Source organism: Balaenoptera acutorostrata, chromosome 7, assembly GCF_949987535.1.
Source record: "Balaenoptera acutorostrata chromosome 7, mBalAcu1.1, whole genome shotgun sequence".
In the NCBI taxonomy this organism is placed as follows: domain Eukaryota; kingdom Metazoa; phylum Chordata; class Mammalia; order Artiodactyla; family Balaenopteridae; genus Balaenoptera; species Balaenoptera acutorostrata.
In genome coordinates this window covers 18,339,669-18,363,281 of record NC_080070.1, presented here as the reverse complement: position 1 = coordinate 18,363,281, position 23,613 = coordinate 18,339,669, and the positions used below count along the sequence as shown (strand labels likewise).

At 35.9% G+C, this 23,613-nt stretch overlaps 1 protein-coding gene across 2 annotated transcripts in view; it reads left to right on the top strand.

Annotated features, from left to right (window-relative positions):
* Positions 1-23,613, top strand: part of NUP205 (nucleoporin 205) — an 82,498-nt gene that overhangs the window by 18,871 nt on the left and 40,014 nt on the right. For both annotated transcript variants that reach the window (XR_009008865.1, XM_007177106.3), the window contains exons 9-23: positions 1,670-1,786; positions 1,969-2,106; positions 3,984-4,134; positions 5,184-5,389; positions 7,419-7,601; positions 8,721-8,771; positions 9,294-9,503; positions 12,619-12,718; positions 13,159-13,296; positions 14,438-14,627; positions 15,617-15,737; positions 17,505-17,586; positions 17,903-18,067; positions 18,401-18,525; positions 21,478-21,592. Coding sequence is in view for 1 of the 2 variants with exons in the window: in XM_007177106.3 (XP_007177168.2) it covers positions 1,670-1,786; positions 1,969-2,106; positions 3,984-4,134; positions 5,184-5,389; positions 7,419-7,601; positions 8,721-8,771; positions 9,294-9,503; positions 12,619-12,718; positions 13,159-13,296; positions 14,438-14,627; positions 15,617-15,737; positions 17,505-17,586; positions 17,903-18,067; positions 18,401-18,525; positions 21,478-21,592 (2,092 nt within the window). In the remaining variant the exon portion in view is untranslated. The remainder of the gene's footprint in view (positions 1-1,669; positions 1,787-1,968; positions 2,107-3,983; positions 4,135-5,183; positions 5,390-7,418; positions 7,602-8,720; positions 8,772-9,293; positions 9,504-12,618; positions 12,719-13,158; positions 13,297-14,437; positions 14,628-15,616; positions 15,738-17,504; positions 17,587-17,902; positions 18,068-18,400; positions 18,526-21,477; positions 21,593-23,613) is intronic.

Sequence of the window (23,613 nt, the reverse complement as noted above, 5' to 3'; positions counted from 1 at the left end):
TGCCAGCAAAGAATATATAGTCTAGTTCAGCGGTCCCCAACCTTTTTGGCACCAGGGACTGGTTTCGTGGAAGATAATTTTTCCACAGGAGCCGGGGAAGGGGGTTGGGGGGGATGGTTCAGGCGGTAATGCGAGCGATGGGGAGCGGCAGATGAAGCTTTGCTGCTTGCCCGCTGCTCACCTCCTGCTGTGCGGCCCGGTTCCTAACAGGCCACGCACGGACCACTGCTGGTCCACGGCCTGGGGGTTGGGGACCCCTGGTGTCTAGTTGGAGAAATGAGATATACACAGAAAAATACAGGTAGTAACAGTAAGTAAATGACAGGTATAGACAGTAAATTACAGTGGATTTCTTAGGCTAAGGATAGCTCACTCAGGACTGGAATAGTCAAGGAGTGTTTAACAGGTAACTTGAGACCTCATCAGCCTTGAAGGATGTGATAGATTAACATCATAGAATTTTGGAATAGGAAGAAATTCTTTCATTTTACGTTTGTGGAAATGAAGCCTTAGAAAGGGTTAAGGCTTTAACTTTTTCCTAGTTATTAGTCCAGAAGGGACTTTTACTATGGAAAGATAGTGGTCATCTGGAAAGATAAAGGCTGAGAGGAGTTTGAATAAACAAAGTCATATATGGTTTGGATAGGGTAAACAATGAACTTATTCACACAATTTTGGGACACTAGAATTTTGTTAATAGATATAGTACTATTTAGGTTATCTATGTCTTCTTAAATGAGCTTTGAAGGTTTGTGTCTGTCAGTGAATTTGTTTCATTCCAGTTATCAAATCGATTGGCATAAAGTTATTCCTAATATCATACTTTTTATGTCTGTATGATCTGTAGTGATGTTTCTTCTTTCATCCCTAATATTGGTTAATTTGTGTCTTCTCCCTTTTTTCTTAACCCAGCTAGAGATTTATCAATCTCATTGATCTCTCCAGTGAGCCAGCCTTTGGCTTTGTTGATTTTCTTTCACTGTTATTGATTTCTGCTTTTATTATTTTCTTCCTCTCTGCTTGGGTTTTAATTTGCCCCAATCATTTCAGTTTTTTACCACAGAAGCTTAGATTATTGATTTGAAACCTTTATTTTTTTCTACTATAGGCATTTAATGTTATAAATTTATCTGTGATTTCTGTTTTAACTGGGTCTCACAAAGTTTGATATGTTGTGTTTTCATTTTTATTCTATTTAATGTATTTTGTAATTTTCCTTGAGACTTCTTTGATTGCTGAGTTATTTACAAGTACATTGTTTAATTAGCGAATGTTTGGGGAGCTAGTTTTGCTCATTACATGACTATAGTGGTGGTATTAGTAGTTAGTAGGTAGTACCAGGGATGCTAAATGTCCTGTAATGTTTAGAATCATCCAACCTAGTGAAGAAGTATTCTATGCAAAATGTCAGTAATTGAGAAACACTTTAGTTAAAATTAACTTATCTGTAGTGGAAAATGCATTGAAGTTTTAAGATATTATAAATTATGGTTAATAATATTGCAGTAAAATTCCTAGCAGATTTCTTCACATTATTAAAGTGGAATAGATATTTAAACAATATTTTTCTTTTATGTAATCACTTTTAGACAGTTGCCTGATTTTCTGATTTCATTATTATTAACCCATATAATAAATTTACATATAAACTATATAATAAATTTAATAGGTGAAGCAGTTGAGGAATCGGGCAGATGAAGATGCTCGAATGATTCACATGAGTATGCAGATGGGCAACGAACCCCCCATTTCACTTAGAAGGGATCTGGAACAATTAATGCTCTTGGTAAGTTGTTATATTGGATGGACTATCATCTCCCTCTCTCCGTTATTTTTTCCCTACCTTTGGAAAATTTCAGATCTAATATCTTAAATATACAAGTGAATTCAATAAAAATGTAAATTTTTATTTAAAAGTAATTTTTGAGTTACAGGTGTTTTCCCACAGTCTTTGTTTACTGTTTGCAGATTGGTGAGCTGTATAAAAAGAATCCTTTTAATTTGGAGCTTGCACTAGAATACTGGTGTCCCTCAGAGCCTCTTCAGACTTCCACTATCCTGGGTTCTTACCTTGGGGTAGCTCATCAGCGACCCCCTCAGCGCCAGGTGAGCTCCTAGTTTTTCTACTTTTGTACTCTGGGATGGTAACTGGAAATCTTAAAAACATGAAAAATGGTATTTCCTGCTGTTATTGCTGTTCATGCAAATGAACACTATTGTAACCTTTAGACATTTATACTTTTTCCTTTTATTTAAGGAAATTGAAACTCTTAAATTGATCTGATCATTTTGGAGTTTATATAGTCAGCCTTTTATTAGATAGTAGCTATGCATCGGAGCACTAGACACAGAAAATTGTCTAGTTTCTTTATGAGTCACTTACTTGGATTTAATTAGTATTTATTAACTTACTCTGTCCTCTATAGGCATGACAAAGAATATACATCATTCTTAGCAAGTTGAGGAAGATAGGAGAGGTAAAAATACTGCAGGAAAAAGGCTTAGAAGTTATAATTAATGACAGAATGCCTATGAGTCAGTAGATAATGTAGGAGAAAGTCCATTTTCTATCCTGTAGTAACTAAAGGACGCTGTGCAGCAGCAAATCAGATGGATTGCCATATCTGTCTTCATCTCTTTGGGATTTTCTGTTCTAGATGTTTTCATGCCATATACAATTTTCATTTATGCTAGAGTCTAAGATCAGGACCCCCCTCTTTTTAACTGTATTTCTTACATTTATTGTTTCACTTTTTTCCATTTAAAAAGTTTTGGAGAAGGGTTTATTAAAACTAATTAAATATTTTAAAAAATTTCCATTATGAAAATTTTCAAACATATGGAAGAGAGAATAATTATAATAAACACCCAACATCTTAATTTATTTTTATTATTTTTACAGCAAATGCCCCTTTCCATTTAATCATTTATTTATTGACTGCGTTGCGGTATGTGGGATCTTAGTTCCCAGGGATCGAACCCGTGCCCCCTGCAGTAGAAGGGTGGAGTCCTAACCACTGGACTGCCAGGGAATTTCCCCAGAAGAATTTCTTTTTTTTTTTTTTTTTTTTTTGGCCTTGCGACTTGTGGTCCCTTGGTTCCCCAACCAGGGATTGAACCCAGGCCCTCAGCAGTGAGAGCATGGAGTCTTAACCACTGGACCACCAGGGAATTCCCCAACATCTTAATTTAATAGCTGTTAACATCTTGCCATGTTCACTTCCACTCTTGTTATTTCTACTGCTTTTATTTTGCTGGGTTATTTTAAAGTAAATTATAGGCAGCATGACCTTTCACCTCTCATTGGTTAAGTTAGTATCTCTTAAAAATAAGGATATTTTTCTGTATAATCATAAAATTGTTATACCTAACAGATTTAACAATAATTTCCAGAGATCTGTAACATTTTTGGTTCTGAGTTCCAACTAATTAGTCTGAATAATATGTTTAGTTGTTGATAATAGATTTAAGGTATAAGCAAGAGAAAAGAGAAATCTAGGAAGTGGACTTAGAGAACAGGAGCGTAGGAACATGTATTGGCCAGAACACAAAACAGAATATGTTTAGGTTACTATAAAAAGTTCTTTCGGGTTCCTAGATCTTCATACTAAATTTGACTGGGATTTAGGAACTCTGGGTTCTAAGTGTACCTTTGAATTTGCTAGTTAATTTTAAATGAGTAAATTTCTTCAATTGTTTTACATATTTAGAATGTGAGTAGTCTTATGTTTTGTGATATTAAGATGTTTTTAAAAATGTACTTTATGTTCACAAAGATATTCTATAATTGCATTAAATTGCTAATGACAAACTTGAAAATGCAGTTTTTCATAAATAGAATATCAGATTATTTTGTCTTGGGTGGGGAGTTAAATGAGAGTACTTAATTCATTTTAGTTCATATGTAGTCTTTATTAGCTAGTCCATGTTGGCTTAAAGTTAAGATATGCTTTATGTAAACTGTTGGTTTTTCCCTATTTCAGGTTGTCTTGTCGAAGTTTGTTAGGCAAATGGGTGACCTGTTGCCTCCAACTATTTATATTCCTTATTTGAAAATGCTCCAGGGATTGGCCAATGGGCCCCAGTGTGCCCACTACTGTTTTAGTCTACTCAAAGTCAATGGTAGCAGTCATGGTAAGAAAAATCTAGATGTTGTCTAAGTTTGTTGTGACATTCAGTATCCTTCTACCTATTAAAGCATATTGGTTATATGTGCTAGGTTCTACTGGGCATATACGTTATTTTTATAACAGAGAGAAGCCCACTGCTGGCTTTATGTATGGTGATGCTTTGATTATGGTCTCACAGACTGGAGAGTTTCCATTTGCTTTATAAAATACAGTTCAGTTTAAGAAATGAGAATTAATATACATTTTTAAGAACACATCTGGTGCTCAAAGCAAAATATACACCTTTGCTACGTACGTTTGATTTCTTTATCTTCATAAGTTCTTATTTTCTAAATTTCTGTTCTTACAGTTTTTCTCTCAACTCTCTCCCAATTTCCTCACTTAATTTTCAGACTTGAGTCTGGTTACACCAAAAATAGTGCAAAAGGGAAGAGAAAGAAATATTTATTAAACACCTCTGTCAGGTAGATATTATTACTTTCGTTTTTACATGTGAGGAAACTGAGGTTTAGCAAAGTTAAGTAATTTACCGAAGGTCACGAGTCACAGGGAAGCCGTGATTGGAACTGAGATCTGCCTGGCTCCAAGACCAGTGTTCTGACTATTCTGTCAAGGCTTCCTTGTCTTATCTGCTAGGCTTTTGCTCTCAGTGCTTGGTATGTAATAGAGTACTGTAATTTGCAAATCTAGATTGTAGTTCTCTCTCTCTTTGGGAATTTAATTTAAGCTCAACATTTGGGAACTACTCATGGGAAAAGCAGCCCTGTATAGTTACGTGACAACACAGAGTACTGTCCTGGATTCGAAGTAGGTAACGACATCCAAAGTAATTTACGTTTGCATTACATGGGCACCACCCAGTTTTAGTCCCAGGGATAAACTGATCCAGAGTTTAGTTTACAGAGGGTGTCTAACCCATTTTCAACACACAGCTTATCTAGGACAAAGGCAAACAAAGTTTACTGTTTTAAATTTATTTTCTTCCTCCATTTCCAAGCAAATGCTTAGACAATTTTGAAAGGAAATTCTGTTCTGTGTTGTGTTTCTTTACAGTTGAAAATATTCAGGGGGCAGGCGGCAGTCCTGTTTCCTGGGAACATTTCTTTCACTCCTTGATGCTTTACCATGAACACCTCCGGAAGGATCTTCCGAGTGCTGATAGTGTCCAGTACCGTCACCTTCCTTCACGTGGCATCACCCAGAAGGAGCAGGACGGGTTGATTGCTTTTTTACAGCTCACATCTACCATCATTACTTGGGTAGGTAACCCACCCACAGCATGTGAGAATGTAACTTTATTTGTGTTCTAGCACAGTGGCATTGTAAGGAGCCCCCAAGTTTCCTTATAATGCTTAATGTTTATGAGTGATAAATTTAGCATATATATTTGGCGTTCTGGTTTTTTTTTTTTTTTTTTTTTGGTGGTTAGTATTTTATGCTATTCTGTTCCTAAGTTCTTTGTTTCTTCACCTTTAGAGGGTATAGTTCTGGTAGCCCCTGCTTACTGCCGTAAGTGTGTATGAAAATAATAGCCTAAGCCTGAAAGAAAATAATCAGAAGGGCAAATAAGAATGAGCTGTTGGATACACATCCTTCTAGAAGGTTTCCTAGCATAGGTGTGGATATATAGGTTCTTGCGTATATACATATATATATACACATAAAGAGTATTTTTAATTAAAAAGAAAATTTATTTACTGAATATTTTTTCTCATATATGTATCTATATCTATATATATCTATATATCTATCATATCTTCTTCATCCATTTATCTTTTGATGGACAGTTAGGTTGCTTCCGTATCTTGGCAATTGTAAGTAATGCTGCTATGAACGTTGGGGTGCTTGTATCTTTTCAAATTAGTGTTTTTGTTTTTTTCAGGTATATACCCAGGAGTAGAATTGCGGGGTCATATGGTAGTTCTGTTTTTAGTTTTTTGAGAACCCTCCATACTGTTTTCCACGGTGGCTGCACAATTTACATTCCCACCAACAGTGTAGGAGAGTTTCCTTTTCTCCATATTCTCGCCTTTGTGTTATTTTTGATGATAGTCATTCTGACAGGTGTGAGATGGTATCTCACTGTGGTTTTGATTTGCATTTCCCTGATGATTAGTGACGTTGAGCATCTTTTCATGTGCCTGTTGGCCATCTGCATGTCATTTTTGGAGAAGTGTCTTTTCAGGACTTCTGCCCATTTTTAGTCATGTTGTTTGTTTTTGTGATGTTGAGTTGTGTGAGCTGTTTATATATTTTGGATATTAACCCCTTATTGGTCATATCATTTACAAATATTTTCTCCCATTCAGTAGGTAGTCTTCGTTTTGTCGAGGGTTTCCTTTACTGTGCAAAAGCTTTTAAGTTTAATTAGGTCCCATTTGCTTTTCTAGTTGTTTCTTTTGTTCACTAGAGCAAAGCTAAGTTCCTTAGTCTGACATTCTCTAGGAAGAGTGTCTTCTAACTTACTGGTTTTTAAAGTAATGCTAAATAGTATTAAAGGTCGAAACATAAAGTTTGTAATTATTTCTTTTTTTTTTTTTAATTTTATTTACTTATTTATTTTTGGCTGTGTTGGGTCTTCGTTTCTGTGCGAGGGCTTTCTCTAGTTGCGGCGAGCGGCGGCCACTCTTCATCGCGGTGCGCGGGCCTCTCACTGTCGTGGCCTCTCTTGTTGCGGAGCACAGGCTCCAGACGCGCTCACGAGCCCAGTTGCTCCACGGCATGTGGGATCTTCCCAGACCAGGGCTCGAACCTGTGTCCCCTGCATTAGCAGGCAGATTCTCAACCACTGCGCCACCAGGGAAGCCCTGTTAATTATTTCTTGTTGAATTAAAATGGAGTGATACTTGATACCGTGTGTGTGGGAGTGTGTGTGTGCGCGTGCATGTGTGCGTGTGTGTGTATTTCCATTTTTTTCTCAGAAAAGGACAAGGTATTTTATTCATTCATATCTAACATTGTTTCAGAAAAGATGTAAAATGCCTATGTAAGATTTATGTGACCCTGGAAGACTTTCTTTGTTTGTGTGTATTATTTTCCATTCTTAGAGCTGTCAAAGTAATTCTACAAAGGCTATCTTTTCTCCATTTTTTACACTGACTGAGCTAGTGATCTGATTTGATCTACTGGTAGAGTTCAAGCATTTGCCATAGGCTTATCTTTGTTTTAGTATGTATTAAGCCTATGAATACTCAGTGTAGGTGTTAGCAATTTAGATGATTACTGGTGATTTTTCTTAGCTTTTGAAAATGGAAAGTCTCTCTTGTTCTTTTTGTATTCAACACTCAGAGTGAAAATGCTCGTTTGGCACTCTGTGAACATCCTCAGTGGACCCCCGTGGTGGTGATTCTGGGACTCCTGCAATGCAGTATCCCTCCTGTATTAAAGGCCGAACTATTGAAGACACTTGCAGCGTTTGGAAAATCTCCTGAAATTGCTGCTTCTCTCTGGCAGTCGTTGGAATACACTCAGGTAGTATTATGAGCTCTCTTATTTACATTATTACAGTTTGGAAGTGAGATTTGATAATATTGTACAAGCAAGTGCATCCAACTGAAACGTATAGTATATCACGAACTTCACAGATAGAAAGTTAAGATTTTGGTCCTAAGCATAGCATCAGAAACTAACAGGCTTGGGTTTTTCTCTTGGATCAGCTGACAGCTTCACTGGGTTACTGGAGACTGGTTCTTCTCTTTGTTTTTTGCAGTGTTTGTAAGATTAATAAATTCCTCAACTCTGTCTTTGATACTAGGCTGATATAAGCCTTCAGAAGTCATCTGTACTCATTAAATGTGGGAGATGCCTACTTTTTTGCTGCTTCCTTCTGTGCCCTTCCTGTCTTACAGCAGATGAGTGAAGTGTCTCTATCAACTCTTATTTCTTTAGTTATAAGCCCTATTGGAATTTTTATGTCAAGATAGAGTTATTCTATATGTGGTAAAGTAAAAAAAGTAAAATAAGAATGTGTCCTATAGAGATTTTTCTAGTAAAATGGTTAGGAGGAATATATGTTTGTCTTAGAAATAATACCACATAAGGGAGCCTATGATTCTGACACATTGGTAAAGCTACTGTTTTGAAGCAGTATTCTAGTTGTTTTGTGACATACGTGTCCTGAAGATGTTAATGATACTTTATAAAAACAAAAATTAGGGAGATGGTGTGTGCTGGAGGCTTGGCCACTTTTAGTTTAGTGTTGATACTTCATTTTTTCATTCATGAGCGTGTCAGTACTTATCATTGTCCTAAGTGCTTCTTTATACCTAAGATGAAGTGTGTTTGGGTGAGATTTCATCTCATAAATCCTTTTAAGGTTCATTCCTGGAATATCTGAGAGGAAAGTTGCTGAAAACACATCTTGTGTGCACTTAGAAATTACCAGTTTTCTGAATCCCAGGTAATTGAAAGTTCTCCCTGAACCTGGACGCAATTGCTAATGAAAGTTCATCAGAGACTTCTCAGTTGTCATTTCTGATCGACATTATAAGATGTAGGATGTGGTGGGTGTTGTATATGAATATTATTGCAAAGCTGCTTCTTTTCATTGATAAATGAGTGCTCCTAACATCTAATTCTTATTATTTTAAGATACTGCAAACCGTAAGAGTTCCAAGCCAGAGGCAAGCTATTGGTATTGAGGTAAAGCTTTCCTTTTAGTTTAAATGCTATATTCATACATTCACATGACAAAAAGACTAAGAAAAAATATTTCTTACCCTATTAGGTTTCTGTAATTTTCAACTTAAATGTATTTTCATTTGAGGGTTTTTTGTGTTGAAATGGAGAAGAAACTTTTTATGAAAGAAATCAAAATACTTTTGGTTTCAGAGTTGGAAAGGCATGTTAGATGGCAGCCATCCAAACTGAAAGTTTGGTTTGAACTCAATTTAATTAGGCTACTTGGGTCAACCCTAAAGTGAGAATTTACTTGTTTTAGTTTCTTTTCTTCTCTCTACGCCCCCTTCCTCTTTTTTAAAGAAACATTTAAGGTTTCCATTTTTAACTTTTGTGTCTTTACCTCTAAATAAAAAATGATAATATCTGTGTGGGTCTTTGGGTGTGATATTATACCGATATTAATGAGTTAATGTCTGAAAAATGCTTTGTACTTTATAGCTGATGGTTTTATGTTACCTAATTTCCTTTATTTTTCTTTGGAAGGTGGAACTAAATGAGATAGAATCCCGATGTGAAGAATACCCATTAACTCGTGCCTTTTGCCAGCTAATTAGTACCCTGGTGGAGAGCTCCTTTCCTTCTAATTTGGGCGCTGGACTGCGGCCTCCTGGCTTTGACCCTTATTTGCAGTTCCTTAGAGATTCTGTGTTTCTCCGATTCCGTACAAGAGCTTACCGGAGAGCAGCTGAAAAGGTTATGTTCAGAGAAAAACTTTTGTCTCCTTACTCATTTATTGCTGTTTTTTCTTTTATTAGGGGTACAAGATGCTATAAGCTCATTTTAGCTTTTGAAAGTTAGTAAAATTCATAGTCTTATACTGACATATCCATGGTCTGATTGGTTTATATGCATTAAAACATAAATTAAGGCATTAAAACCAAAGCAGTGACTTTTTAGTGATCAGTAATTTAATTGATATGAAGTCATAGTCATTTAGATCCTTAATTGAACAAATTTGGACCAAAATTGAACCAAAAGTGTTACACCTTTGGCAGTTGGAAACACACTATCCTTTATTGGGATGATTTTGGTTAAGGATTGAAATAAATTTAAACTTGCACACTAATTTCTAATGATTAGTAGCACTTCTGGGTTGTGGAGTCTGGTTTAGTGGGAAGGCATATTGTGATTCATTAGGTATGTTTGCCATGGATAGCGGCTGAGGGAGCACTGACATTTATGTACATATATGCTCTGGTTGCAATACACTCACAACTGAGCTAAATGTATATATCAGCTTATGTAATTCTAATATTACTGCGAGGCAGGTACTATTAATATTCCCATTTTACAGATGGAGGCTTAGCAAAGTTAAGGAACTTGCTTAAGGTCCAGGACCAGGATTTGAACCTAGGACTCTGATTCCAGATCCAAGCTCATAACCACTAAGCTATGTAAGAAACCATTCCAGGTTCTGATGTAATTCACTTTAGTCTATAATATTGTTTATTGGTTCACAGACTACCCTTGGATATATCTTGTAGGGACATTTCTGCTTTATTTTTATAGTTTGCTGTTTTTGAACCTGTTGGGTTTATTTGTTGTATTAATGATTATAAAATAATATAGTTCATGCTAATTTGGGAAATTAGGAAAATATAGAAAAATATATGAAGAAATTATATCACCCATAATCCTGTTGCCAAGGGAAGGATAACTATTATTCTTTTTCTTATGCATATCTACTTAAACTGAGATAATGAGCTGCATTAGCTTGTATCCCTTTTTGGCCACTAAACATAGTATTATGAGGATTTTTTTCATGCTATTAAAGATTCTTTGAAAACAGTCTTTTTAATGACTGCATAATCATTACTTGTATCTAGCATAGTTTATTTTTCATTGCCGTATCATTGGACATAGTTTGTTTCTAATATTTAGTCCCAAATAACTGAAGTTTATTTTTTGTCAGTTGCTTTAGAAGTTTTGCTTCTCATGTGGTAGAAATAAACACTGAGAGGGGTATACATTTTATTGAAGCCCTAGAATTACCTTATTTTTATTTTTATTTTTTTTAAAGGTTAGACTTTATTTTATTGCCTAGATTCTATTTTTTTTTAAATTTATTTATTTATTATTTATTTTATTTTTGGCTGTGTTGGGTCTTCGTTTCTGTGCGAGGGCTTTCTCTAGTTGCGGCAAGCGGGGGCCACTCTTCATCACGGTGCACGGGCCTCTCACCACTGCGGCCTCTCTTGTTGTGGAGCACAGGCTCCAATTGCGCAGGCTCAGTAGTTGTGGCTCACGGGCCCAGTTGCTCTGCGGCACGTGGGATCTTCCCAGACCAGGGCTCGAACCTGTGTCCCCTGCATTGGCAGGCAGATTCTCAACCACTGTGCCACCAGGGAAGCCCAGAATTACCTTATTAACATATGTTTCCTTATTGGATGAAAACTATAACAGCAGCCATGCCTCATTAATAAAAGTCATTTCAGATGGATAATGGATGCTGATCATTGCAATCTCTTCAACAAAATGTTCTGATACTTTTTGGCATTTCTTTTAAATATCTTATTTGCCTTTTCTTAAAAAGGTCATTATGACCTAAGGGTTTAGAGCTTTAGTCAGCAACTTTCTTTCCGTGTTTATTATTTTTCACCCATGCATTTCTATGTTTCTAGCACTGCTGCTCTTCCCAGCTACCATTTATTTCCCCACATATTACCCTAAGAAAATTTGCCTCATAAATTTCATAAATTTTGTGAATTTATTTCACTAGGAAGTCTTCTTAAGGGTTAACTTACATCTCTGTATTTTAGAACACTAGCTTCTCAAAAAAAGTGCTTTGGATTGAGATAAATAACTAAACAGAGTGTTAGAGGCAGTGTGTATATTTATTAATCCTAAAATCCATTATTATGTGGTGATAAGCATTTTTTATTTAAACAGATTATTGTGAAAAATTTGGAAAATAGAGAAAAGTAAATAATTTTTTAAAAATAATTAAAAAATGATTGTCCCAATTCTCAAAATCAGCCGTGATAAAATAATGTACAGTGGAAATAATGACTAAAGTAATATTTAAAAAACCACCATGTACAGTTACCAAACTCAGCCTTATTAAAATTCTATGCAGTGGATTCTTTAAACAGTTTAATTTTATTGTCTGTACAGTTATATATATTTTCCCTTTGGCATAAATATTTTTCCTTGTTGTTACATAGCTTTCAAAAACATTTTGAAGAAGTGATAATGAGGTCATTTGGGGGAAGCCTACCAGTGATTCTTAACTTTTTTTTTTTTTTTTTTTTTGATTCTTAACTTTGGCTAGAGCCATGAACACTGGTCTGGGAATTAGAAGTGCAGGGCTGGACCTCTAGCACGTTTGCTTCCAAGCTTTATGGTCTTGGGGATATCATTCACTGCTCTGAGCTTCACTTGCTTCACCTGCAAAATAAGTGTTGATTAAATGAGATGATTTCTCCGATCCTGTCTAGCTGAGATTCTTAGAGAAACTGAAATATTTGACACTTTGGAGAGGTGTTCAAATCTGGTGTTGTTTAATTATAAATTGACTGTGGCTAGATACTGAGTGCTTTAGATTTATTAACAAAGCCCAAATATCTGCTATAGAAATGTTTCTTTTAGACTAATGCTTTTACAAATGTTTTACCTTGAAAAATTAGCCAATCCATTGTCCTTTAGCAAAACAAAGCAAAATGAACTGGGATTTCTATATTGCTTAGCATAAATAAAGTAGAAAGGGGACTTCACTCATTTTCTAGAGAAAAGTGGGAGGAATGAAAAACTTAGCAAGGTTATCACCTTGAACTCTTACTGTTATTGAAATATTTATGTTTTTCTATAGTGGGAAGTCGCTGAGGTTGTTTTGGCGGTGTTTTATAAATTGCTCAGAGATTATGAACCTCAACTTGAAGATTTTGTAGACCAGTTTGTGGAACTACAAGGTAATTTAATTCTGTCACTTTCAAACAAGGTGTCAGCTATTCATAAACCTATTTATAATTTATAAATTATTATACATAAGCTATAAATTATAAATTAAGTTAAATTATAATTTTATGTTTTTTGGTGCATTGTTTAAGTCATTTTGATTGTTCTGAGCAAGACAAAATAAAGTAAAATTTCACTGAATGGAGGAGTAAGAACATTGCCTTACAGATTCTTTAGTGAGTTAACATGTAACATGTGAGCTAACTGCTATGTGCAGATCAGCTCTTTTGGAAATTACCACTGTATATAGTTAGTGTCACTGTCTCTAAATTGAAACTTGCCTTCATCTGTTTAGATACCATTTAATTTACAAGTCTCACATATTTCATAGAAATCAAGGGTGTGACAAAAATACTAATTCACCATCTTTTGCACTATGTTATGTTCTATTTAGGAGAAGAAATCATAGCCTATAAGCCACCAGGATTTAGTCTGATGTATCATCTTCTGAATGAGTCACCAATGTTGGAGCTTGCTCTTAGTTTACTGGAGGAAGGCGTTAAGCAGCTTGACACCTATGCTCCTTTCCCTGGTATGTGCCTGAATGTCTTCATATATTGAAAACAGTTTTGCTGGTTTTGTCTTTTGTAAACTGAAGGTTTGAAGTAGATGACCTCTGAACTTCCTTTTCACTGTAAGATTCTCTCTCTGTATCTACAGTGTTGTTTTAGTGAGTCATACAATGAAAGTATACTAAAAGTGAAAGCAGACTAAAGTACAGAGACTCTCATTATAACTGTCTTATTGCAGGATCTTTGGTAGGTAATCATAATTATCTCTTATCACTTTAACATCTTTAACATGTCTAACTTTAAATTTTTTAACTTAATTAATTTAATTAAATTTTAATCTTTGTTTTGTTTTGTTTTCTTCAAAGCCCTTACTATAGAGTGTGGTACATAGTGTTCAATAAATTTCATTTACTATTACTACTAGTTATTATCATTTATTGAGTGCTTACTATGCATTTGGCAATTTTAAAAGCACGTTACATGTGTTAATACATTTAACCTGTACAAAAGCCCTATGTGGTAGATGATATTATTTCCATGTATGAATAAGGAAATTGATGCATAAAGAGGTTTCACATCTTTCTCCAGGGTCAGGGCTGTGATTTGAGCTTAGGCAGTTTGGCTCTAGAGCACATGTATTTTAAATTTGAATGGTGGGATTATAGGTGACTCTTGTTTATATTTTCTGCTTCTTTATTTTCCAGATTTTCCACAATGGTTATGTATTATTTTAAATCAGTTTCTTGACCTCAGCACCATTGGCACCTTTGGCAGAATAATTCTTTAGTGTAGAGGCTGTCCTGTTGTCCTCTACCCACTAGATGCCTGCAGCACATCCCTTGTGTGACAACCTAAAGTGTCTCCAGATATTGCTATATGTCCTCTGGGGCCAAGCTCACTCCCATCCGAGAACCATTGCTCTAAATAATCAGGGAAAGGATACAGGAAAAATTACTAAGAAGCCATCGCATTAAAGTAATCTGAGTCACAAAAGTTACCATGACTTGTCTGGGTGAGGAGTTTTGTGAAGTTACTGCTGAAGGTTTGAAAACTTGAGGTCTTTTTGAATCTGGAACTTGTCCTTTATCTTGTTTTCCTAAGAATTGATTATGAGTTTCTAAGATTCATGTAGAACTTTCTAACTTTGATTTTGCTCTGTAGGGAAGAAACACCTGGAGAAAGCAGTGCAACATTGCCTTGCACTTCTCAATCTTACTCTGCAAAAGGAAAACCTCTTTATGGATCTCCTAAGAGAGAGTCAGCTGGCTCTAATAGTCTGTCCTTTAGAACAGCTATTGCAGGGAATCAATCCCAGAACTAAGAAGGCTGATAATGTCGTGAACATTGCCAGGTAAGTTCCATTTGTAGGTAGAGAAATGATGAAATGAATGAGATGGCATTCTAGCTTTGATTTCCAAATCTGGTCAGATCCCTAATGCATCACTTAAAATTTTTTTTTGTCTCATTTTATTATTATCTTCTTTTGCTTCTCTGATTTTAATTACTCTGAACCTTAGAATTTCTTTTTCTTCTTTTTAACTTACTTTTTTTTTTTAAGTGCCTTTTTTAAAAACAATTATTTATTTATTTGGTTTACTGGGTCTTAGTTGCAGCAGGCATGCTCCTTAGTTGCAGCTCGTGGGCTCCTTAGTTGTGGCATGCAAAGTCTTAGCTGCAGCGTGCATGTGGGATCTAGTTCCTTGACCAGGGATCGAACCCAGGGCCCCTGCATTGGGAGCACGGAGTCTTAACCACTGCGTCACCAGGGAAGTCCCTTTCTAACTTACTCTATGTCCTAAAAATTTCTAAGTACAAAATGACATAATCTTAATATTGTTTGTCTCCTCTTGGGAAATTGGATGTTTGGAGGATAGGGCTGGGGAGCAAACTTTTCATTGTATAATCTGAACTTCTGGTGGTTTGCTGGCAGTGCTTGGTGTTCCATGACTTGTGGAAGCATCTCCCAATCTCTGCCTTCACCTTTACACGGCATTCTCCCTGTGTGTGTGTCTGTGTCCACATTTCCCTTTTTTTATAAGGATATCAGTCATTGGATTAGGGTTCTCCTTGATGACCTCATCTTAGCTTGGTTAATTATATCTTCAAAGACTCTATTTCCAGATAAGGTCATTCTGGGTTTGGCTACCAACATATGAATTTTGGGAAAACATGATTCAACCCGTAACAGGTTACATCTAGTTAGAAGGGGAAACCTTTGTCTAATTTACCCAAAAGTGCTGTATGGGTAGGGGAAGCCCTGATTCTAAATGTTCTGTATCGAGAATAGTAAGAAGCAAAAATTTCATCACATAGTTCCTCAAATGTTCTCTTGTTTTAAAGATACCTATATCATGGCAATACTAATCCAGAATTGGCTTTTGAAAGTGCCAAGATCCTCTGCTGTATCTCTTGCAATTCCAATATTCAGATAAAATTGGTTGGAGATTTCACACATGACCAGGTAACTGATTTTGTTGTTGTTATTTTTTGGTGTTTCCTGAGTACATCTTATTCTTGTATGTGGAAAAATTCTGAGAGTAAGTATATTTGTATATGATGGGTGAAAGCCTACCCATGTGCTGGGCTGTGATTTGTGTTTGACGATAATACCATTCCCAGTGACATTACATATACTATAGTATGTGATTATACTCTATATTATGGTATGTGACTGTATGGCCTAATGAGACTGTTGCTACTCCAGGCACATTAAAGTGATTATTAGGTTTGTAAATGCAACTTCTGTTTGTTTTTTGCATCCTTTGTTTCACCCTTCCTCAGTTGCCTCTGTGGTGAGTGAGCCTCTGCAATTCTGATTTCACTGTTGTGAGTTGTCTACTTCTATGGCTTTTTGGTGACCCACATTTGTGTCACTTCATTTGATACACTGGAGAATGTTTTTAGATGTTTTCCTCTTTTAGTCCAATTTATAATAGTTCTTTTTCTATTCACTGAATAGCTATAACTGGGGAATCTGCTATTTTTCTTTCTCTTTATAGACATTTGTCCTTTTGTATTTTATGCTGGTAATCACTTCTCTTGCTAGTTGAAGAATATTATTGTCTTTCCATGTTTTGAAACAGGGACTCTTCTGGCATTCTGGGTGGGACAGATCTTCATTTTATGTGTAACTGTCCCTCAAATTGCAGGACTCTTAGCATCCCTGGTCCCCTGCCACTGTCTGTCAGTAGTAATGTCTAGTTGTGATGACTCACAATGCCCCCACATATTTCTAAGTGCCTTCTGGAGTGGCAGTACTGCCCAGGTTGAGAACCATTATTTATAGTAAAATACAGATGTCTAATCTGGTTTTTGGATGAAGTTCATGAAACCACATAATTAATTAGGGGATGTTGAATGAAGATTTTCAGTTTGCTGGCATTCATTTGAGTATGAATTGTTATTACCAATTTTAGCGTCCTGCTAGAGTTCTTGTTTTTTATTTTTTTATTTTTTTAAGTGTATCTATTTATTTTTATTTTTTTTGGCTGCGTTGGGTCTTAGTTGTGTCGCGCGGGCTCTTCGTTTCGGCACGCTGGCTTCTCTCTAGTTGTGGCTTGCAGGTTTTCTCTCTCTAGTTGTGGTGCACGGGCTCCAGAGCGTGTGGGCTCTGTAGTCTGCGGCATGCAGGCTCTCTAGTTGAGGCGTGTGGGCTTAGTTTCCCTGCGGCATGTGGGATCTTAGTTCCCCGACCAGGGAACAAACCCCCCTGCATTGGAAGATGGATTCTTTACCACTGGACCACCAGGGAAGTCCCCATAGTATCCTACTAGAGTTCTTAAAGGAGGTAAAGTAGTATCTAGTCTCTCAGCCCAGAAACATAAAACTGGTGTACGTGTACATTTCTAAAGAGAGAAGATGAGAATTTTATTTTATATTTTAGTTAAGATCTGATAGCATTGAGTATATAATGAAGAAGTTATGAAATAGCAATTTAATGTTATTTTTTAAAAAAACTAGTTTGATTCTTTGGGAAAGAAAATTAGTGAAGCAAGTTTTAAAACCAATAAACTTTAAAAGTTTTTGTTTCTTTATTTCTATAGCAAGCTAAATGGCACTCAGTTAAGGAACTCAGTTTTATATTAATTAAAAATGTAACTAAAACCTAAATACTTTCCTTGGAGCAGATTTGCCTTTTTTCTTTATAGAAAAATGTTTATAAATATATATCATATTTATCATAGTTTCTCTAATATTTAGTCATTTTAAAATCTTTATATGACTTCAGAGTGTAAGTCAGAAGCTGATGGCTGGATTTGTGGAGTGTTTGGATAGTGAAGATACAGAAGAATTTGTACGTCTAGAAGAGGGTATGTCTTAGATTAACATGTATATTTTTTATTTTATGTAAATGCTTACTATAAAGAAAACTGTTGAATGTCTAGTGGTGATGTAAGAGAAATTTGAGAATTTGCTAGCATAAAAGTATATAAGGCTTTTGGGAAACCTCTTAAATCTGAACTTAATGTAATGGCTAATCAAGGAAACCTCTTAAATCTGAACTTAATGTAATGGCTAATCAAGTAAACTAAAACTAAAGAAAACATGGAGGTTTGGGATACAAGTTTTATATTTTTCCATTTGATTTATGTTAACTTTTTATTGTTTTGTGATTTCCACATTAAGGATCAGAACTTGAAAAGAAATTAGCTGGAATCCATCATGAAACAAGAATCCACATCTTGAATCTTCTCATCACCTCTCTGGAACGCAATCCACCAAATCTTGCTCTCTACCTATTGGGCTTTGAATTGAAGAAACCTGTCAGTACCACAAACCTACAAGACCCAGGTATAGCCATTAAGACACATAGGCATTTATTTCTTTTCATATTTATGTTGCTAAATGGTCATTTATTGAATTCCAGGCTCATGGGATAATTCACTGAAAGAAATAAATAATGTATGAAAGGTAATGGGATGGGCCAATCTTTAGGACTTAGATCAAGTGTGGACAAACTAAGCCTTGAAAAGTTAGTATTTAATAAATTTTCTGTATCAATATTTGAAAGGATGTTTATGGTAGGGTATATGTGTATGGAATTTAAGTTTTATAAAGGTATTTTAAGGTTTTTAATGCAGAAATTTGAAAAGAGAAGCTGAATTTTCTTTTGGTTTTATGCAGGAGTGTTAGGTTGCCCTCGGACCTGCCTTCATGCCATCTTAAACATCTTGGAGAAGGGAACTGAAGGGAGAACAGGCCCGGTGGCAGTGAGAGAATCTCCTCAACTCGCTGAGCTGTGTTACCAGGTATACAGAGGGCTGCACTTTGTAGCACTTAGGAGAAGAAGCTTAATTAGATGCTTGATTCCATCGCAGATATGAAAGTATAACAGTATGACTGAATTGAAATGAGTTTCATTTAGAAGTTTGACCAGTCTTTCATTTATGGATAAAAATCCTGTAGATCTACATGATCCTATATGTTGATCATTTGAAAAATAAGGGAAGTTGGATGCATTTAGACCAGATAATGTGGGAACTTTTCAAGGATGCTGTGTTTCAAGTTGTTTCTTTTTGGTGACGAGAGTAGTAGATTTGAGTCAGAAGACCTCTGGTTCCTATCTCTGCCCCTTGACTAGCTACGTCACCTTGGGCATGCCATGAAACTTCTCTGAGTTTTTAAATCTGTGAAATGGGCTGTTGTGAGACTTACATGAGAATGCAAGAATGTAAGTGAAAGTACTTTTTAAGAACCATGTAAATTATGCAGCCCTATAGCTATATGTAAGGTGGTAGACAGTGAAATTAATGTAAGTTTAAACTGTAATGAGAACTGTTGTCTTACTTGTTTTATTCTTTTGTTTATTTCTTGTTTTATTCATTTTATAAGTATTTTAAGAACAAGGCTTTATAAGATACGACTAATTTCTCAATTTAAGTGACACCCTGATTCTCATTTTCATGATAAGAAATGCGTCATTAACTTCTAGTAACATGGAGATTTTTCTTTGTTATTTTCCTGTTTTTCTTTTTGTAATTCTTTACTGTTTTCCTCTATCCTCTAGCTATCCAAACAACCCTTCACTTCTAAGTACTACAGCTAGGTCTTCCTGTGAATCCCTTAATTTGGGAACAAACTTGATGTATATTTTAGCACAGTGTTACAGATTTTGACATATTTAGGTAGAAGCAATTGATAAGGTTAATCATCTGGGCTAAAGGAATTAGGCAGGTGAAGTAAGTGAATGAAACCAGATTTAAGACAAATAGATGGGGAGGGGAGGGAGAGGACAATCTGGCAGAGTGGAGAGCACATGCCCTGCTACTCAGCCCCTGCTCATTTTTACCCTGTTGGGATGCAGGCCCTGGTTTGCCAGAACCTCTGCTTTTCGAAACACTGTACTGGCCAAACAAAACATGTCTAAACCAGCAGTCCGCCAGTTTATTACACGTGCTCTGACTTTGCTACTCAAAATGTGGACCAGCATCGTCAGCATCACCTCTTGGGAGCTTGTTAGCACAGAATCTCAGGCCCCTCTCCAGACCTGCTGAGTCAGAATCTGCATTTTAACAAGAAGCACTGCTCCATTTTTTATGAAAGAGGCTTCCTTTACCTCTAGGTTTATTTATTTGTTTGTTTGCTTATTTATTTATTTAGGCTGTGTTGGGTCTTTGTTGCTGCGCGCAGGCTTTCTCTAGTTGCGGCGAGCGGGAGCTACTCTTTCTTGCGGTGCACGGGCTTCTCATTGCGGTGGCTTCTCTTGTTGCGGAGCACGGGCTCTAGGCGTGCGGGCTTCAGTAGTTGTGGCTCGCGGGCTCTAGAGCGCAGGCTCAGCAGTTGTGGCGCATGGGCTTAGTTGCTCCGCGGCATGTGGGATCTTCCCGGACCAGGGGACAAACCTGTGTCCCCAGCTTTGGCAGGCAGATTCTTAACCATGGTGCCACCAGGGAAGTTCCAGCCTCTAGGTTTATACTTCACTATGCTTCAGGAAAAAATTAAACCTCTAAGAAGAGCTTGTTAGTTTAAAAATAAATTTGATCATATGGAAGGGAAATAATTTGGGCCTTATTGATACTTTCATCATCCAGCAGTATGAGGTCTTCTGGTTGAAGAGTTGACACTGAATCTTGTACCTTTGCTCTCTTCACTTTAACGATGGAGATTTTTCCTACCTGGTCTTGGGAACTAGGAAGTGTATCACGCAAACCCTTGTAAAGTGGCTTGTAATGCTTTTGGAACTCACTATTGTGTCCTTCTCCCTCTAATAGTATTACTTCTCCCATATCTGAGCATATTTGAGCATCTGTTCTTGAATCTTCTTAACTTACCATCTAATATGAATAACTTGGTTTTGTTTTGAGAAGTTCAGTATAGAGTGTCAAAAACAATATCAAAGCTGTTTGAAAGACAAGCATACATCTGCAAGTACTTAAGCTTTACCTTGTGTTCCCTTCTTATCTTTACCTTGGGTATACATGTTATTTATTTAGGTATGTTCAGTAGACATACAGTTTTGTGTCCCCCCCCTCCCCCAATAAACTTTCTATGCTGCTACAATATAAATTACACTTAGGTTGTTTCTAGTCTTTTTACTCTGCTTTACTCAACATCTTTAGTTACCTTTTGTTATTTTATATTTTTCTTAAGACTGTATTTCTAGACACAAATTGAATTTACAGTCCATTGTCATTACTAGTTGTATAGTCACAGCGGACACTGAATTGGTGAATACCGAACCATTGCTCTTTGGGAATACATAGGGTTAGATACCTGCAAGGGATTCTCTGATCCCAACATTTTTATCAACTGATTAATACATAACCTTGGTTTTTAGAAGTTACTTCTGAGTAATTTGCTACTAATAATAGTTAAAATACTAAAACTTGTTAATTAACTACATGTATATATATTGGAGTTGGCCAAAAATGTCATTCGGGTTTTTCATAACATCTTACGGAAAAACCCGAACAAACTTTTTGGCCAACTCAATATTAATATATTTAGGGTGATTTCAAGATTAGTCCTATAGTACTGTTGTCAGCATTCTCCAATTGTATTCCACTATATTTTGAGTTAGTGTGCCAAGAACTGCTTGTAACTCTGAGCTTTTATTTTATATGTACATGTGTTTATCCATTTTGCTTTAGTTGCTAATGGGTCTTAGTTTCCACTTAGTAGATTTAAGTTCGCCTTTTATCTTAAAAGTATAATATAAAAAGCTGATTTGGGAGTTTTCTTATTTTACTGTAATTCTTTAGGTGATATATCAGTTATGTGCATGCTCTGATACATCTGGTCCTACTATGAGATACTTGAGAACCAGCCAGGACTTCTTATTTTCTCAGTTGCAACATTTACCATTTTCTAACAAAGGTAGGACATTATTTTCCCTTATTATTAAAACAAATCTGTAAAATATGTGTTGAGTGATTTTAATTTCATAACAGTTGGGGGTAGCAGTTTTAGAATTTGTGGAATTCTGTTCTCATTTTATTACTTTGCTTCTTTGTTCCTTTGGGTTGCTTTTGTAATTTGTGCTTGAGAAACCTGATGTTTTAACTGCCAGCATAAAATTATTTTAAAATAGCCTGTTAAGTATGGAATTTGATCCTTTTACTAGCAAATAAAATTTTTAAATTGTGTTGAAGGGATAAGAAAATATTTATATAAGAAGATTTTGGAAATTTAGATTTTTTGAGTGAAATTGTTTCATAAAAATCTGTTTTACTTTTGTTTCTTGTGTATATATTGAGACCAATTCAGGTCTTGAAATGAAAAATAGAAAACTAATTACGATGGAAACTATTTATAACTTTAGTTTATTGTCCTGATCAACACAGTTATCCCAGGCTACCTATGTTTTATAGGATTCTATTTTATATAATTTTCTTTTTGATCAAGTTATAAGTTTTCTGAGTTCATATTATATCCAGACAGTAGTGGTTTTATTGAGTTTTTTTAAAGTTTATTTTGCATCATCTTTATGTTTTAGGAAATCTAGGCTTACAAATTTCATAATAAATTTCCATTACTAGTAATTATCAGCTTCTGTTTACTTTTTAGAGTGTGGTGTGAGAGACTGTTGGTAATTACCTAGTGGCAGAAAATTTTCACTTCATTTTCGTAATAAGTGTATTTTATTTTTAGCCCTAAGATTTTGTTTATAAGAAAGTTTTTAAGAAACCCTTTTTAATACCTAATTAGAAAAAAACAGTTAATATCTTGCCTATTATGCTTTGTACTTTTAAAAAATTGATCTAGCTTTGCTTGTAATCATTATTACTAGCAGTAGTAGCAGTGTTTGGTGAATTTTATATTTATAAAACTGTCATAATATAGGACTTCAAAGCCAGGCATATTGAGATAATATTGGATTTAAAAACTTCTATTGTATAAGAGATTCCCAGTCCTAATTATATATTAGACCAAATGTCCTTCATAATCTCAAGACATCATAAAATTATGCAATTTAGATTTCTTTTAGTTTTTAAAAATGTATTTGTTTTCTGAAATAAGAATCAAATTTTATGACAGTGTTATTTTTTTAAACAAGTTAAATATTTGAGAATTACTTGGGTTTTCTTTTTTATTTTCATGATTCAAGGATTTATTAAGTCATACATGCAAAACATACTGCTAATCGCATTAGCAAAAGATCAATGTAAAAACACTCCACCATTCTGCAACTGTCAGCTTAAAAAATTTTGTTCTAGTGGTTGAAAGGTCCAAGCTCATATTCTTGCCAGTGGGTAAGTTGTGCAGAACTTTGTTAGCATGAGCACAGGGTTGACAGAACCTCAGAGATCCCAAGGAACATCATTCGGGCAAGGACAGGAAGCGTGTGTGCACTCAGTGAGGCAAGCGGTGGGGGGGTCAGTGTTATTAGTCCAGGTGCAGTGTCGGTGATCTGGCAAGGTTTACAGTTTAAGAATATCTAAAGTATTTTAAAAACTGTAAAGCTGCAACACATGATTTTTATACCTAGTTACTAGAAGACCAAGGAAAGCACTTATTGGCTTTGAATAAAGTAACATGAAAACAGGAATGCACTTTTACTAATCTACAAAAAAATTTTTCTAATGCATATTCAGAAAGATTTTATAATACAAGGAGGCATATTGCTCATTAAGAAGGGGTTCTAGGGGCTTCCCTGGTGGCGCAGTGGTTAAGAGTCCACCTGCCAATGCAGGGGACATGGGTTCAAGCCCTGGTCTGGGAAGATCCCACATGCCACAGAGCAACTAAGCCTGTGCACCACGACTACTGAGCCTGCACTCTATAGCCCACAAGCCACAACTGCTGGGCCTGCGTGCCTAGAGCCCGTGCTCCGCAACGGGAGAAGCCACTGCAATGAGAAGCCTGTGCACCGCAACAAAGAGTAGCTCCCGCTCGCC